Source organism: Staurois parvus, unplaced genomic scaffold (genome assembly GCF_062004578.1).
Source record: "Staurois parvus isolate SC_StPar_1 unplaced genomic scaffold, SC_StPar_1.0 ptg000059l, whole genome shotgun sequence".
Lineage (NCBI taxonomy): Eukaryota > Metazoa > Chordata > Amphibia > Anura > Ranidae > Staurois > Staurois parvus.
In genome coordinates, this window is record NW_028317855.1 from 6903745 (window position 1) to 6919946 (window position 16202).

The 16202-nt window shown below is 41.1% G+C and overlaps 1 protein-coding gene across 1 annotated transcript in view; it reads left to right on the plus strand.

The window, feature by feature from the left end:
- Positions 1 to 16202, plus strand: part of CUNH6orf118 (chromosome unknown C6orf118 homolog) — a 107306-nt gene that overhangs the window by 17750 nt on the left and 73354 nt on the right. The window contains exons 3-4 of the mRNA XM_089668649.1: positions 12574 to 12696; positions 15352 to 15411. Of these exons, the coding sequence (XP_089524775.1) occupies positions 12574 to 12696; positions 15352 to 15411 (183 nt within the window). The remainder of the gene's footprint in view (positions 1 to 12573; positions 12697 to 15351; positions 15412 to 16202) is intronic.

Sequence of the window (16202 nt, forward strand, 5' to 3'; positions counted from 1 at the left end):
ATAAAACCAATATATATATATATAAATATACAGAGAACAATAGCACAGCAAAGAGATAACAGAAAGGAGTTTAAAGGGTTAAAGTACTTGCCAGTCAGCCTTGGTTTAAGCAGTTTCAAGTCTTATGAGCTCAAAAAGGATTTCTGGTCTCTCACTCAGTTTCGATGTTACAGGGAGACTCTTCTTTCTCTTACACACCTAACTCCAAGCATAACAGCCTTTTTCTAGCAAATCCACAGGGTGTCTCCCTGGAGAGGTGAAACCAATTGTCTCCTTTTGGGGAGGGAAGTGTAGGTGGAGCCCTAAGTTATGACTAGAAACTCCCATAGCTGCTATTACGATTCATAACTCATTCTCGGGGCATTTGCCAGCATGGGCACTAGTATATTAATACTCCGCAGCATTTGCGGAATGGTTAGAGATGAAATATGTTATATACACTTGAATGGTTCAGAAGATATACTTTCCTGCCCTCCTATATATTCCAGCTAGGGAATATAATATATCAAACGGTTTGTATGAACTTAACCAATCTGATGATATGCCTGGATTTTATGTAAGTCTCTCATATTCCAAGATATGAGATCATGGGGGAAAATGGATTTTGAATGTGGTATCTAGTTTATTACTTCTCTGGAATGTCTTTGAACTAAGTGAAGGGCTTAGTTTATACTTTTACGATATGCCAGATTGCACAGTTTCTTAGACAGCTAGGCACCGAGCTAGTGAGGTTTTATAGCCAGGACGCCCTTCTGCTGTGCTTTGGCTGCCTGTGACCTCTGCAAACACACTCAGACCATATGTCACTCAACAGAGAGGGAAGGGGGATGATTGGAAGAGGCAGCCTGCTTTGGTAGTGAGAAATGGTGCAACATGGAAAATTCTTAACAAAATGGAGGACTGCGTCCTTCTCTGTGGGCACGATTGCTACAAATCCCTCCTACCAGGAAGGGTAAACGTGGTTATGATTGTAGCTAGGTGCTGGGATACAGAAACATTGAAAAATGTTTTGTTGCACTATCCCCTCCAGTCAGCAGGGGGAGAACTATAACCAGAAAAGCCTATGGATTCCTATGCAGAATGGTGAGGATTATGGGACTTGAAGTCCAGGAAGTAAGCCATACTGTAGAACATATCGACCCTATAAATAATAATAAACCCCTTGCTATTCAATTTCCAGTAGACTTTGGGGCAAGGAGGAGCAGGGGTGCTGCTTTTCTGAGACTGTCCAGCTAGGTTCTTCCTCGGGGCTGAGGGAACTGATGAGAGCACATCTGCTCTATACTGACCAGTCTCCTCTCATCCTCTACTTTCTACTGCTGAATCTGTGGGAGCATTCTGTGGAGAGGCTGAGGTGCCCTTCCTTTCTACAGTGATAGCTGATTCACATGTGTGCTGTGCAGATTGAAGCTCAGGTTTCAAAGATAATTGACACAGTAATTGTTCATAGGTTTACGCCAGGTTCAGGACAGGATTAGCTCAGGATTGTATTCTGTTCACAGATATGCGGTTTAGAAACAGTTTCCATAGAAGTCAATAGCCTATAATCCGCACCTGAACCGGACCGCACTGCTCAGAAAATGTATATGAGTCCGTACTAAATTCGCACCGCTTGTGCACCAGACATATGTGAACAGACACCATAGGAAGCAATGTTTTTTCACATGTCATGCGGATTGGATGTGGTTCAAACTGCATCCAATCCGCATATATGTGAACGGGCACTAAGAGTTCTCTGCTGCACCACAGGGACTGGTGAGAGGACACTGTCCATTGTTTACACTAGTAGCAGAAACCCAGAAACTGGAGACAGAACATTCAGTATACTGCACCTGTACCACCACATCTATACCACAACTTTACTGCATCCTTATCGTACCTATACATCATGCTGATTTACTTTTATTTTTAAATACTCTTTATTGCTTATTGTACATTTAAAATACATAGTACAAAATACAATACATTTCTTTAATACACATTTACTACATATTCCTTCCAAGTACCTAATCAACCTCGCATTTCAATCATCCTGATTACTGCCATCCCCTACCTTACATTTCTAATCTTATTATTATATCTCCGTTTCCATCCCTCCTATCTCTTTTCACCAATCACTTCAACCTTACACCACTCACTCCAGATATTATAAAATGTCTGTGGAGTCCTCCTATATTCATACATGACTTTTTCATATGATACAGTATGATTAACTGCTTCAATCCATTTAACAGAGGGGAGGTTATTTTGCATCCATCTCATTGCAATCTGTTTTCGCGCCATAAATAGTGTTTCTTGTAGAAAAAATCTTTACATGTCTTAATCATCTCTTATCCTCCAACATCCCCATTAAGCATACTTCTGAACTATAAGGTATCAGATTTTTAAGTATTTCTGATAATGTATTTGTTACTTGACTCCAGTATCTCCTTACCTCTCTACATGTCATCAAATGTCCAAAATCTACTTCATTTTGATGACAGCGTAAACATTCAGACATAGTCCCACCCATTCTATACAACCGAGTGGGACTAAGATACGTATAATATGCAATTGTGTCATTTTATTATTAATTGCTGGTGAAGCCGCCAAGTGCAAGGAACATATCTCCTCCCATATCTTATCTGTTATCATTGGAATAATGTTTTGCCACTTGTCCCTCACATTTAACGGTTCTCCACCAATTTTAGCTTGTAATAAGAATGAATACAATATTTATATTAATCTTTTCGGCCCCTGGGACCTCAAGAGTCCTATAAGAGGATATTTTCATATCCTACAATCTTTACCAATTTGTGCATTTAAAGCATGCCTCAGTTCTAAATACTTATAAAAAAAAATTATGGGGAATACCTTGTTGTTTCCTCAAATATTCAAATGTTCGCATAACTCCTTGTTCCTACATGTCTGCGAACGTTGATATCCCTCTCTCTGTTTCCAAAATTTCCCATCTGCAATTCCATTTAGCTGTTCTAAAGATGGATTATTCCACATTGGGGTTTACTGGGGTATGTCTTTAAATCCTATCAATTTCTTAACCTCATTCGATACTGCTCTTTCCAGTGTAAAAAAGGGAATCTGACCATATATATCTTTTGACTTTCTCTCAATCCAACTATTAATTCATCTAATTGAAGGATTTTTAATAAATATGTTTACACTCCTCCTTCTTTTACCCATACCTAAACATTTTTCAATTGTCCTGCAAAATAATCTAAATACATATCTGGAAGTGCCATCCCTGCTTCCTTCTTTGATCATTCAAGTGTTGTTATTTTTAATTTTGCCCTACCATTGGCCCCTATAAATTTAATAAATTGAGAATTCAACTTTCTGAATATACATTTGGGTATAATCACAGGGGAGTGTGAAAATACATATAAACATTTAGGTAACACCATCATCTTAATTAGCTGTATTCTATCTGCTACTGACAATGGTAATTTTGTCCATGTTCCTAACTTATGTTTAATCTGTTCCAATAAAGAAAGGATACACATTAGCCACCAGAAACTCATTCGGATTCAAAGTAATATAGATGCCCAAATACTTGAATGTATCCACTATCCTCAGAAGAGGACATGAATCCTCATTCCCCTGTGAATCTTGATTAATTGGCATCAGAGCGGATTTCTGCCAATTAATTTTTAAACCTGAGTAGTTTCCAAATGTATCTATTATTTTTATCTATGTAGTCTTATTGTGGGAGATGGTAATCCATTCCTGCTGATTTACTTAAACTGTCATTAAATGCACCGACGCTTCTTAAAGAGCCCCAAATGATAGCCAACAAAAGTTTGATATAGTACTACTACTCAGGGGCGGACTGACCATTCGAGCACTCGGGCACTGCCCGAGGGCCCGGGGTCAGTAGGAGGCCCCATTAAATGCCCCTGGTACCTTTTTTATAGGTTTTTTTGAGTGTGGGCAAGGACACAGGGGCCACATGATCCCCTATTGCCCGGGGGCCCCATGAGTTGTCAGTCCGCCCCTGCTACTACTGGGTACTAATTGTTACTTTCAGTAACAATTGCATGCTTTGTACACTCAACCTAGTGTGTCAGAGGGGCTGAAGTGCTTAAATACGTTGAGGCAAAAGAACAGATGACCAATCCTAACCACTGGTTCCTATGGTGGTAGCTCTACGTGATTATCTATTGGCTTGAAATTTGCACATTATTTGGTTAGAATAAAGTCCCCCAGCACAATTTCAAGCCAACCAGAGAATAACTTAAAGAACGTCTTCACCCTTGCAACTTCACAGCTGGATGCCCACTGCGCAAGTAAGAGCCGTGCTGTGCCCATTGAATAGTCCCACAGTCTCTTGGACCTGTGATGTGTCCCAAGAGGCTGAGAGGTGTGGTGAGAATGCGAACCACCTAGGCGATCAGAGAAGTGTGAGTGGGTACCTTTCAAATTCGGTACCCTTTCAGATTTTAATTGCTGTCTGTGCCCCTGTCACCCTTTTTATTGTCTTATTTACAGTTATCACTAAGAGTGAAAGTAAAGGAAAATCCCAAATTGTGCCTTGTCACCAGAGCAGAAATAGAGGGGATATCTTCCAGTGGAGACACTAGTTCTGGTAACACTAGTGATAGCTGTGAATTCTGTCATATTTTCTCTCACTTCCTGTTGTGACTATGAGATGTGAAGTGAAGAAAAATCTTCACAATGGAACAATGAAAAATAAAAAGTGCCAGGGGTCATAACTGTTCCTTCCTGTATCCAAAATAATAATAATAAAAAAAGTGTTGCTTTTAGTTCTACTTAAAGTACTTTAACTATGATGCCTAGAGAGAAAAGTTTAAGGCTTGTGCCTCTTGTTCTTGTGGATCTGCTGTCCACATTTTAGTTGGGAAACCGGTTCTGAAGCTGGGAAACCAGTGTTTTCTCTGTTGACCGTTCTGGGACTGTTCTTCCTGTTCAGGTTGTTGGTGGTTGCTTGGCTCTGCTGGTACCATCAAGGTAGTCATTCCCTTGGCAGCAATTCTTACCTTAGTCTGAGCATCATGTTACTGTTCTGTGACTTTCCCTGGATGTTTAACAGTTGCTCTATCCTTTTAGCCCTGAACCAGAAGAGGTGAAATTCCTAATACACACATAGTGTGTCAACAGGCTTCCACTGCATTGTAAAACATCTGCAACTGCAAGGGCACACAGAAAACTATTTTTTTCTGTGTCCTATTCATACTGCAACACAGCCCAGAGTTTAGCTAGAATGCAGACATGCTGCATTTTATCGCAGCGAACTGTGCAGCACAGCGCAGTGTGTTGCTGTACAGAGACATGATTGATGTGTAGTTTTCTACACTTCAATTATAGCTTGCACACAAAAAAAGGGGGGGGGGGATATGAGTCACTGCCCCCTGCTGCCAGGAATGGACAGCTGCTGGAGAGGTAAAGGGCTCAGGCAGCTGTTTGTTCCTTTGTGAAGCCACATATTTAGGATTCAGTTTATCAGGTTGTTGCAAACAGCCTCTCATTCTATCTTGGATCCATCAGTGTCTGTTACCCACCCCTCCATTGGACTGCTGTTTTAGAATTGCTGAGTTCCTGTGTCCCTCAATGGATAATAAAGAAAATTTGTTTTCTGACACACAGAGAACAGTCCTGCTGCAACATGGGACCCCAGCCCATACTTCACTACTGCTTCTGGGGGCTATTTGGCATGCCCAGAAGAGACCTAGATCCTGGGACACCTATTTAAATAGGGTCATTCTCAGTTTAGTCTTCTGTAGCTCAGCCACGGAAGACTTAGAGGACTTCTATGCCCACAATACCCATATTGATATACTTATTTCTAGTATGGATTTTTTGTCAGATTCAGATTCAAAGTCCTTACTGTGTGCTCCCGAAGAGGTTATATTTTAGGAAATTCCATTTCACTCAGATTTCCCAATGCACTGTCAGTATTTAAAACGTTCCTCTATGAGTTGGACTCCCTGCTTAGATCTCAGTTTTAATTACCTGCAGTACCTCTCCATTTTATTTTGGTGGTGACTTTGATTTGTGAAACAAAACAACATAAACAATAAGAAAAAGGGTGATCAAAGTTGGCCCGCCGATATATATGTATCACATCCAAATACTCTTAAAAGTTTAAAACCAACATATAGTATTTTATTACACATATCTTAAAAAAATAAATACATAAAATGAATTGATGAAAAATCACATATAGGATATACTGTTCATATGGTAGAGTCAAAATTTGCTGACATTTCACGGTTGATACCGCTTCATCAGCTAATAAATAAATGACAGTTATGCTAATAAATGACAGTTATCCCATTACATATCTGAAATTAGATAAAACATATATAACATACATATGTGCATGAGTATTTGTTTCCAATGAAGTAACCTGAATGTGTAACTTAACCCCAGAAGGCAGAAACAAAGAGACAAAAAAAAGAGAACAGGATGAAAAATCACTGACAGCATAACAACAAACAATTCACTTACAAAACCAACATCAATCAATTAATCAATCAATCAATCAATCCAAGATGCAGTCACATCCATCCAGGATGCAGGGAGGTATAAAGAAGGGACCATTAATGGGAAGGAAATGGCCCAAACCAAATGGGACAAAATCTAATTGTCAGATCTTAGCCAGATGTAAAAAACATATATACCCCTAAATTCAATGACACAATATGATGACAAGATATGGTATAAAATAGGGGGAAAGAAGGGAAATACAGTATAAGAGTTTATCAGAGGCTAAACCGCACTGCGTACTTACTGGAGGGTAATCAGCTGTTGGGAGTTCCCCTATAGTCAACAATCTGAGTGGATCTGGAAAAATGGGTTAATTTTTGGTATCTCCAGTCTTTGGATATTGACTCCCAACAGCTGTTTACCCTCCAGTAAGTATGGAGTGATATGGTATGGTATGGGTTACCCTCAGATAAACTCTTATATGTCCCTTCTTTTTTCCCCTATTTTATTCCGTTTCATGCCATCATATTGGGTTATTGAATTTAGGGGGTAGATATGTTTTTTACATCTAGCTAAGATCTATTAGATTTTGCAGGGTTTATATTCTATGTCTTCAGGTTTAGAGAACTATGGGATTGGGCCCATATCCTTCCCATTAATGGTCCCTTTTTTATACCTCCCGGCAGCCTAGATGGATGTGACTGAATCTCGGATTGATTGATGTTGGTTTCTGTAAGTGAATTGTTTGCTAGTTGTGCTGTCAGTGGTTTTTCATCCTGATTTTTTTTCTCTATTCTTCCTTTCCTGTAGTTTCCATCTTTCTTTCTCCCTTCTGGGGTCAGGCTATCTATAGAGGTTACTTCACTGGAGACAAATACCAATGCATATACATACTGTATGTTATATATGTATTTTTTTTCTCATTTCAGATATGAAATGGATACCTGTCATATATGAGCAATAATGTTCTGAAGAAGTGATATTAACTGCAAAACGCGTCAACACATTTTGACTCTACATTGTGAACAGCGCGTCCTATATGTGATTTTACATGAATTTTGTTTATTTATGTTTTTAAGATATGTGTAATAAAATAGTATACAGTATGTTGGTTTTAAACTTTTGAGAGTATTTGGATGTGATATATAGACCACCCTTTTTCTTATTTTCTATGTTGTTTTGATTCTTTGCGGGTTGGTGACACCCCCTCCCCCCGATATAATTTTTCCTCTGATATCCCACCATTGCTTTATCAGCCTCACCTTTATAATTTATGTTCTTTTGATTTGTGAAATCATATCAGGATGGATCATATCCTTTAAAAGAGGATCCCTTTGGCACAAGGGCACACCCATGAATTCTGGAACTTTGGAACAAATGTCTGAAGATCTAGGCTTCATTGATGGCCTTGTGCACACTTCTAAGCTTGTGTCTCACATGGAGATGATGTTCATATGGATTGGCCAATCCCCTTGAGAATGTCTTTTTGGATGAAACGTATGTCGGGGCGGAGCCTGTGCTGACATCACCCCACGCCGCACTGACTGCACTATTTACAGATGTGATATGCAAATTATACTTGATGCATTCTACATAGATACACATTTTTTTAACCAATAAACCTAGTAGTTTTACACTATTGGAGGCTGTCATCTGTTTTCTTTGCTGGGTTGTTAGTCTTGGGGGTGAAGAGATACACTACATTGGCAAAAGTATTCGGACACCCCTCCAAATCAATGGATTCCATTGTTCCAATCACTTCAATGGCCACAGATGTATAAAATCAAGCACCTAGACATTCAGACTGCTACTACAAACATTTGTGAAAGAATGAGTCGCTCTCAGGAGCTCAGTGTATTCAAGCATGGTACCGTGATAGGTTGCCACCTGTGCAATAAGTCCATCCATGAAATTTCCTTGCTACTAAATATTCCACTGTCAACTGTTAGTGGTATTATAACAAAGTGGAAGCAACTGGGAATAACAACAACTCAGCCACGAAGTGGTAGGCCATGTAAAATGATAGAGCGGGGTCAGTGCATGCAGAAGTAACCAACTGTCTGCAGAGTCAATAGCTGAAGACCTCCAAACGTGGTGTGGCCTTCAGATTAGCACAACAGCAGTGCATAGAGAGCTTCATGGAATGGGTTTCCATGGCTGAGCTGCATCTAAGCCTTACATTACCAAGTGAAAATCAAAGCTTCAGATGCTGTGATGCAAAGCACACCGCCACTGGACTCTAGAGCAGTGGAGACGTGTTCTCTGGAGTGACGAATCATGCTTCTCTGTTTGTCAATCCGATGGACATGTCTGGGTTTGGCAGTTGCCAGGTGAACCTGACTGCATTGTGCCAAGTGTAAAGTTCGGTGGAGGGGGGATTATGGTGTGGGATTCTTTTTCAGGGGTTGGGCTTGGCCCCTTAGCTCCAGTGAAGGGAACTCTTAAGACGTCAGCATACCAAGACATTTTGGACAATTTAAGGCTCTCAACTTTGTGGAACAGTTTGGGGATGGCCCCTTCCTGTTCCACAAAGCAAGGTCCATAAAGACATGGCTGAGCGAGTTTGGGGTGGAGGAATTTGACTGGCCTGCACAGAGTCCTGACCTAAACTTGATAGAACACCGTTGGGATGAAATAGAGCGGATACTGTGAACCAGGCTTCTCGTTCGACATCAGTGCCTGACCTCACAAGTGCGCTTCTGGAAGAATGGCCAAACAATCTCATAGACACACACCTAAACCTTGTGGACAGCCTTCCTAGAAGAGTTGAAGCTGTTATAGCTGCAAAGGGTGGGCCAACTCAATAATGAACCCTACGTACTAAGACTGGGATGCCATTAAAGTTCATGTGTGTGTACTGTAAAGGCAGGTGTCCCAATACTTTTGGCAATATAGTGTATATGGTGCATTCTCCTTCTGTGTGTTCTGTGGCTCTCAATGCTGGATGATCCATTACTGCAAGGTCCAGACCAGAGGCGGACTGACAACTCATGTGGCGCCCGGGCAATAGGGGATCATGGGGCCCCTGTGTCCTTGCCCAAACTCAAAAAAGCTTATGAAAAAGGTACCAGGGGCATCTCATGGGGCCCCCTACTGACCCCGGGCCCTCGGGCAGTGCCCAAGTTTCCAAATGGTCAGTCCGCCCCTAGTCCAGACACCTCTGAGCTGTTCTAGACAACCTATAAGTTGGAGTCAATGGTGGCATTCCGAACAAGATATTTTATTGATGGATTTATTTAGACATTTTCACTTATGGTGTTAATAATTTTCACATTCAGAGATTGTGGTTCTTGACACTTTATTGAAGTGTTTATGGCTGGAATCCCTTTTATACACAGTGTAACAATATTGGGATGTATGAATTGTAGTTTTGACTTGTATTTTTTGTGTTTCCTGAGTAAAGCTGTTATATATTTAGATTTTTGAGCATGAAGCACAGTTTTTTTCTTTCTATATAGACACATCATTACACCACTACAAATTTTCTAGCAAAAGGACATTTTAAGTCACATAGTGTAAATCAGGGGTAGGCAACCTTAAAGAGGTGGAGATCTACCAAAACAACATGGGAGAAATCAAAGCTCACCGGGCACAGTGTCGCCTCCTCACACCTGATTTTTTTTTTTAAATTGCCATATTACTGTGTCACAATCGCGTGCATTTTACGCCAATCAAAGGTTTAAATCAGGTGGTGAGGAACATATTGCCTTCTCAGCACATGTCTAATACACTCGGATCGCTATTCAGAGGCGCAACAGTACCTGCTACACTTGTGAATGAGCCCTTAGTTGAATTCGGCAGCGGCACCCTTAGAGCTCATTCACACATAAAGTTGGGGGTGGTAAAACCCTGCAGTTGCGCCGAGGTTTTACTGCCCCCCCATCTTTACCCCCTATAGCTGCTGAGGCAGCAACCAAAGGTGTACACATGCTGCAGCAGGAATTAAACCCCCTGTTGCTTTTGGTGGGTGCTACCGCCTGCCCATTGCCACTCATTCAAGTAAATGGGGCCACTCTGCAAGTGCCCCACAACTGCATGCTTCTGTGGGTCCTAGGGATTAAAGCAGGTGGTGAGAAAGCAACACAACCCTGCCTGCATTAATCCCTTGTTTGCTGTTCTGCAAAAGGTTGCAGGGCCCTTTCAGAGCTGCCTCAGTTACTTGAATGGGTCATGCTTGGCAGGTGCTACACCCACCAACCATGTCAGGGCAAGTAACTCGTGCTGCAGCTGGGACATGTGTACAGATCTGGCTACTGCAGCTAAAGGGGGTGCGGTTGGGAATGGGTAGTAAAAACAAGTCTTAACTATGGGATTTTACCACCCCCCAAACTGCAAATGTAAATGAACCCTTACTGTTCTGAGCCCCTTATAATACTGTTTTCACACTGATGTGCTGCAGTTTACCTGCACCATGGGTGCAGCGCAGTGCATCTGCAACTTTTCTAGATTAGCTACACTTTGCCATAGACTTCTATTACAGTGAGGAACAGAGGTATTTGAACACCCTGCTATTTTGCAAGTTCTCCCACTTAGAAATCATGGAGGGGTCTGAAATTCACATTGTAGGTGCATTCCCACTCTGAGAGAATTAAAAAAAGCGCCCCCCAAAGCATGATGTTACCACCCCCATGCTTCACAGTAGGGATGGTGTTCTTGGGATGCAACTCATCCTTCTTTTTCCTCCAAACACGACGAGTGAAGTTTAGACCAATAAGTTCTACTTTGGTCTCATCTGACCACATGACTTCCTCCCATGCCTCCTCTGGATCATCCAGATGGTCATTGGCAAACTTCAGACGGGCCTGGACATGTGATGACTTGAGCAGGGGAACCTTCCGTGCAATGCATGATTTGAAACCATGACGGCGTAGTGTTCTACCGACAGTGACCTTTGAAACTGTGGTCCCAGCTCTCTTCATGTCATTGACCAGCTCCTCCCTTGTAGTTCTGGTCTGATTCCTCACCTTTCTTATCATCAGTGATACCCCACGAGGTGAGATCTTGCATGGAGCCCCAGTCCGAGGGAGACTAACAATCGTCTTTAGCCTCTTCCATTTTCTAACAATTGCTCCAACAGTTGATCTATTTTCACCAAGCTGCTTGGCAATTGCCCCGTAGCCCTTTCCAGCCTTGTGGAGGTCCACAATTTTGTCTCTGGAGTCTTTTGACAGCTCTTTGGTCTTGCCCATGGTAGTAGTTGGCATCTGACTGACTGTGGGGTGGACAGGTGTATTTAAAGGGCTCAGACAGGTGCTACTAAGTTAGATTAATGAGTGGAGTAGAGGTGGACTTTTTAAAGTCACAGTAACAGGTCTTTGAGAGCCATCATTCTTGCTGTTTCTTAGGTGTTCAAATACTTATGTTCAGCAGTGCAAGACAAATAAATTCTTTAAAAATCATACAATGTGATTTCCTGAATTTTTTTTTAAATTCTGTCTCTCAGAGTGGGAATGCACCTACAATGTGAATTTCAGACCCCCACAGGATTTCTAAGTGGGAAAACTTGCAAAATCGCAGGGTGTTCAAATACTTCTGTTCCTCACTGTATATCCTGCAGGTGTGGTGCACTTTCAGAAAGTGCACCAAACCCACAGGATATAATAGAAGTCTATGGCTAAGTGCAGCAAACCCACAGGATATAATAGAAGTCTATGGCTAAGTGCAGCAAACCCACAGGAGAGTTGCAGGTGCAGGTATACTATTATGCCCAGTGTTTTGCTTCACATTGACCTGAAGATCTCCTCTTCTTTCCTGCTGCTGGAACCACTCTTGAGTCTGCTAGCTGGGATAAGAGGTGGAGTGCAGATGGTAACACTCTGCATGGTACAGGAGCCAGCACTACAGAGGAGGCATCGGCTTATGCGGCTCTTGCTCCCTACTATAGCTCCATCTTTAGAAGTAGTCCCTCTGCATTGCACTCTGATGCTCTGGGATGGTGGGTCAGCAATAACCCCATATAAGAGATTCTCTGTAGTTTGGGTACCAAAGCCCAGTGAAGCTCCTATTCGTAGTTGGATGGCAAATGGAATTTAGCTGTATTGCCTTGGAACATCCTCTTTTATTTCTGGTACCAAAATAGTTTTATGAAATGCATTGAGTAAATCACACCTCTTTATTTTTTCTTCCTAGGAACTTCTGAATATTGCCCATATCCAGCCCCCTCATTTTGCACGTTTGCAAATCTTCAGTGAAACATTTGGAAACATTTGCAACATTTCTTTTGCATTCGGAACTATGCTGAAGCAAGTAAAGGTATATAACAAATTTTAGTTGTAGATAATTTGACAGGTTGACTGTAGTATATTGTGTGTAATGTGTGTGTGTATATATATATATATATATATATATATATATATATATATATATATATACACACACTGTATGTGTGTATAGATTGATATTGAATGAACATACATAGAACAGTGACAAGTCCGTTTTACACATTACAAGGGATGCTATCAAGATAGACACAAATAAATATAAATCTTGTTGCTTTCAGTAAAATGCAAGCAGGGTCTTTCCATGTTCGGATGAAAAGTGCTTGACCAACCAATCAGCAGTTTTTACATGGGAGGGAAAAATTGTGTATCAAAAAAGATTTTTTGATAAATCACACAACATCATTTTGGAAGTACAGACTTAGAAGATAGTATACATGATTGCATGCATAGTAGCTACCTAGGTGCATATTATAGATTGAAAATACACTGCTCCAAAAAATTCAAGGAACAGTTTTCAGAGTATAGCATCAAGTCAATTAAACTCCTGGGATATTTATCTGGTCAGTTAAGTAGCAGAGGAGGTTGTTAATCAGTTTCAGCTGCTTTGGTGTTAATGATATTAACAACAGGTGCACTAGATGGGCAACAATGAGACAATCCCCAAAACAGGAATTGTTTTACAGGTGGAGGCCACCTTTTCCCTACTCATCTTTTCTGATTTGTTTTTCACTAGTTTTGAATTTGGCTAGGGTCAGTGTCACTACTGGTGGCATGAGGCGATACCTAGACCCTACAGAGGTTGCACAGGCAGTCCAACTCCTCCAGGATGGCACATCAATATGTGCCATTGCCAGAAGGTTTGCTGTGTCTCCCAGCACAGTCTCAAGAGCATGGAGGAGATTCCAGGAGACAGGTAGTTACTCTAGGAGAGCTGTACAGTGCTGTTGAAAGTCCTTAACCCATCAGCAGGACTGGTATCTGCTTCTTTGTGCAAGGAGGAACAGGATGAGCACTGCCAGAGCCCTACAAAATTACCTCCAGCAGGCCACTGGTGTGAATGTCTCTAACCAAACAATCAGAAACAGACTTCATGAGGGTGGCCTGAGGGCCCGATGTCCTCTTATGGGCCCTGTTCTCACTGCCCGACACCATAGAGCTTGATTGGAATTTGCCATTGAACACCAGAATTGGCAGGTCCGCCACTGGTGCCCTCTGCTTTTCACAGATGAGAGCAGGTTCACCCTGAGCACATGTGACAGACGTAAAAGGGTTATGCTGCCTGTAACATGTTTCAGCATGACTGTTTTGGTGGTGGGTCAGTGATGGTTTAGGAAGGCATATCCATGGAGGGACACACAGACCTCTACAGACTAGACAATGGCATCCTGACTGCCATTAGGTATCAGGATGAAATCCTTGAATCCATTGTCAGACCCTATGCTAGTACAGTAGGTCCTGGGTTCTTCCTGGTGTATGACAGTACCCGGCGTCATATGGCGAGAGTATGCAGGCAGTTCCTGGAGGATGAAGGAATTGATACCACTGAATGGCCCCCATGCTCACCTGACCTAAATCCAGTAGAAAACCTATGGGATATCATGTTTCTGTCCATCTAATGCCGCCAGGTTGCACCTCAGACTGTCCAGGAGCTCAGTGATGCCCTGGTCCAGGCCTGGGAGGAAATACCCCAGGACACCATACATCGTCTCATTAGGAGCGTGCCCCTACGTTGTCAGGCATGTATACAAACACATGGGGGCCATACAAACTACTACAAACATTTTGAGTTGCTGCAATGAAATTTGTACTAGCCTGGTGCATCATTTTTTCACTTTGATTTTCGGGGTGTCTTTGAATTTAGTCCTCTGTAGGTTGATAATTTTAATTTCCATCAAACGATGGGGCATCCTTACGTTCCTAACACATTACCCAGTCCATATCAGTATAGATATCCAGCATGATATTTTTCCCCATTGAGATCTGCTTTGTTTTCCTTTAATTTTTTTGAGCAGTGTATGTTGGACAGGTAGAATATCTCTGTGCCTGCTAACGTATCATCAGAGTAGGATTGGGGACGTTGAAGGCTTTTGATCATTGTATTATTTGTAAACACTCTGGATTCTGTCCTGTGTTGGAAACCAATAAATGCAGGGCTCTCTGGAGAACCAAGCTGCTGCGTGAAAAAATAATTTCTTGAATAGAGGTGTTTTGCATTCCATATTGGCTAGCAAACTCTTGCCTCAAACACAATAATTATAATTATCACTTCTCATCCCTGATATATATATATGACAACAGCGAAAATCTCTTGCTTATTACAATTATACAGCAGAATTCAGCCAGGAACAACATAAAGATGTATTTTATAAGGCCCCATGTTAAATGTAACTGGATAAAACCACCATGCCTAAACTGCCATTATTAAAATTCTACCACTGGACTTGATGCAGGCGGACAAGGAGCCTCGAAAAAACTGTGTTTAACATTAGTTTTAGTGCACACAAACAATTTAATCTCCACTTTTTTGCATAGTATAAAATAGGAGACTATGTCCACTAAATTAACATTAAATATGTCAAGCCAAAAAGTTGTGTCTGTCTATGAAACTGTGGGCTTCAAGCACTACTTATCTGTTACATATTTTTATTAATATTTTTGTAACTAATGTTCTTATTTTTTTTACTAGAATGCATATGAATCATATGTAAATTATCTCCTGGATTCTCAGTGTCCACTGCAGCATGAGGTAATTGCTTAGACAATAGTTATTTGTTGTTTGTTTGTTGAAATATATGATAAATATTTGATGGAATTAGAGAATTAAACCACTAATAATTGACTGTTTGTCCCACTGGCTTATTTCATTTGTTTACAGCAGTGTTTCTCAACCTTTTTGAAATCAAGGCACCCTTGAAAATTATGGACAGCCCAGAGGCACCCTTCACAATTATGGACAGTCTTGAGGCACCCCATTCTAAAATGTAAAAAACTAATAGTTTTATATAAAGCAACATCCACAAACAGACACCCAATGCCAGCGGTGATTTATTCTTAAATCAAATACGCATTTGCACACTGGTCCTTACTAGTATTACATTGTTTCTCTATGTTTTTCTCCATCGCTGAGCTAATATGACCCCAGTACTGACAGAGAGGGGCAGGGGAGGGTCACACAAGGATGCTGTGCAGGCAACCAACATCAACTGATGATGTCATTGGTATTCAGGACACAGGTGGCTAAAATGTCCAAATGGCACACAATGAAAACCCGTGGCTTTGTGTAACTAAAAGTCAGGCTTCTTCTACCAGCTGGCTTGTATACAAGTTTTGTACAAGTTTTAGACATTTGGCAAGTCACCCCAGAAGAAACCTCAAGGCACCCTGGTTGAGAAAGGATGGTTTAAAGGAATGTATAGTTGTTTTCAAACTATGTCTTTTGTGTACTATAGTTAGGACTAAAAAGTAACAATTTTAATTGTTTTTTATTTATTTAAATATAAAATATTGCATATTGATATTTTGTATTCTCCTTGTGAG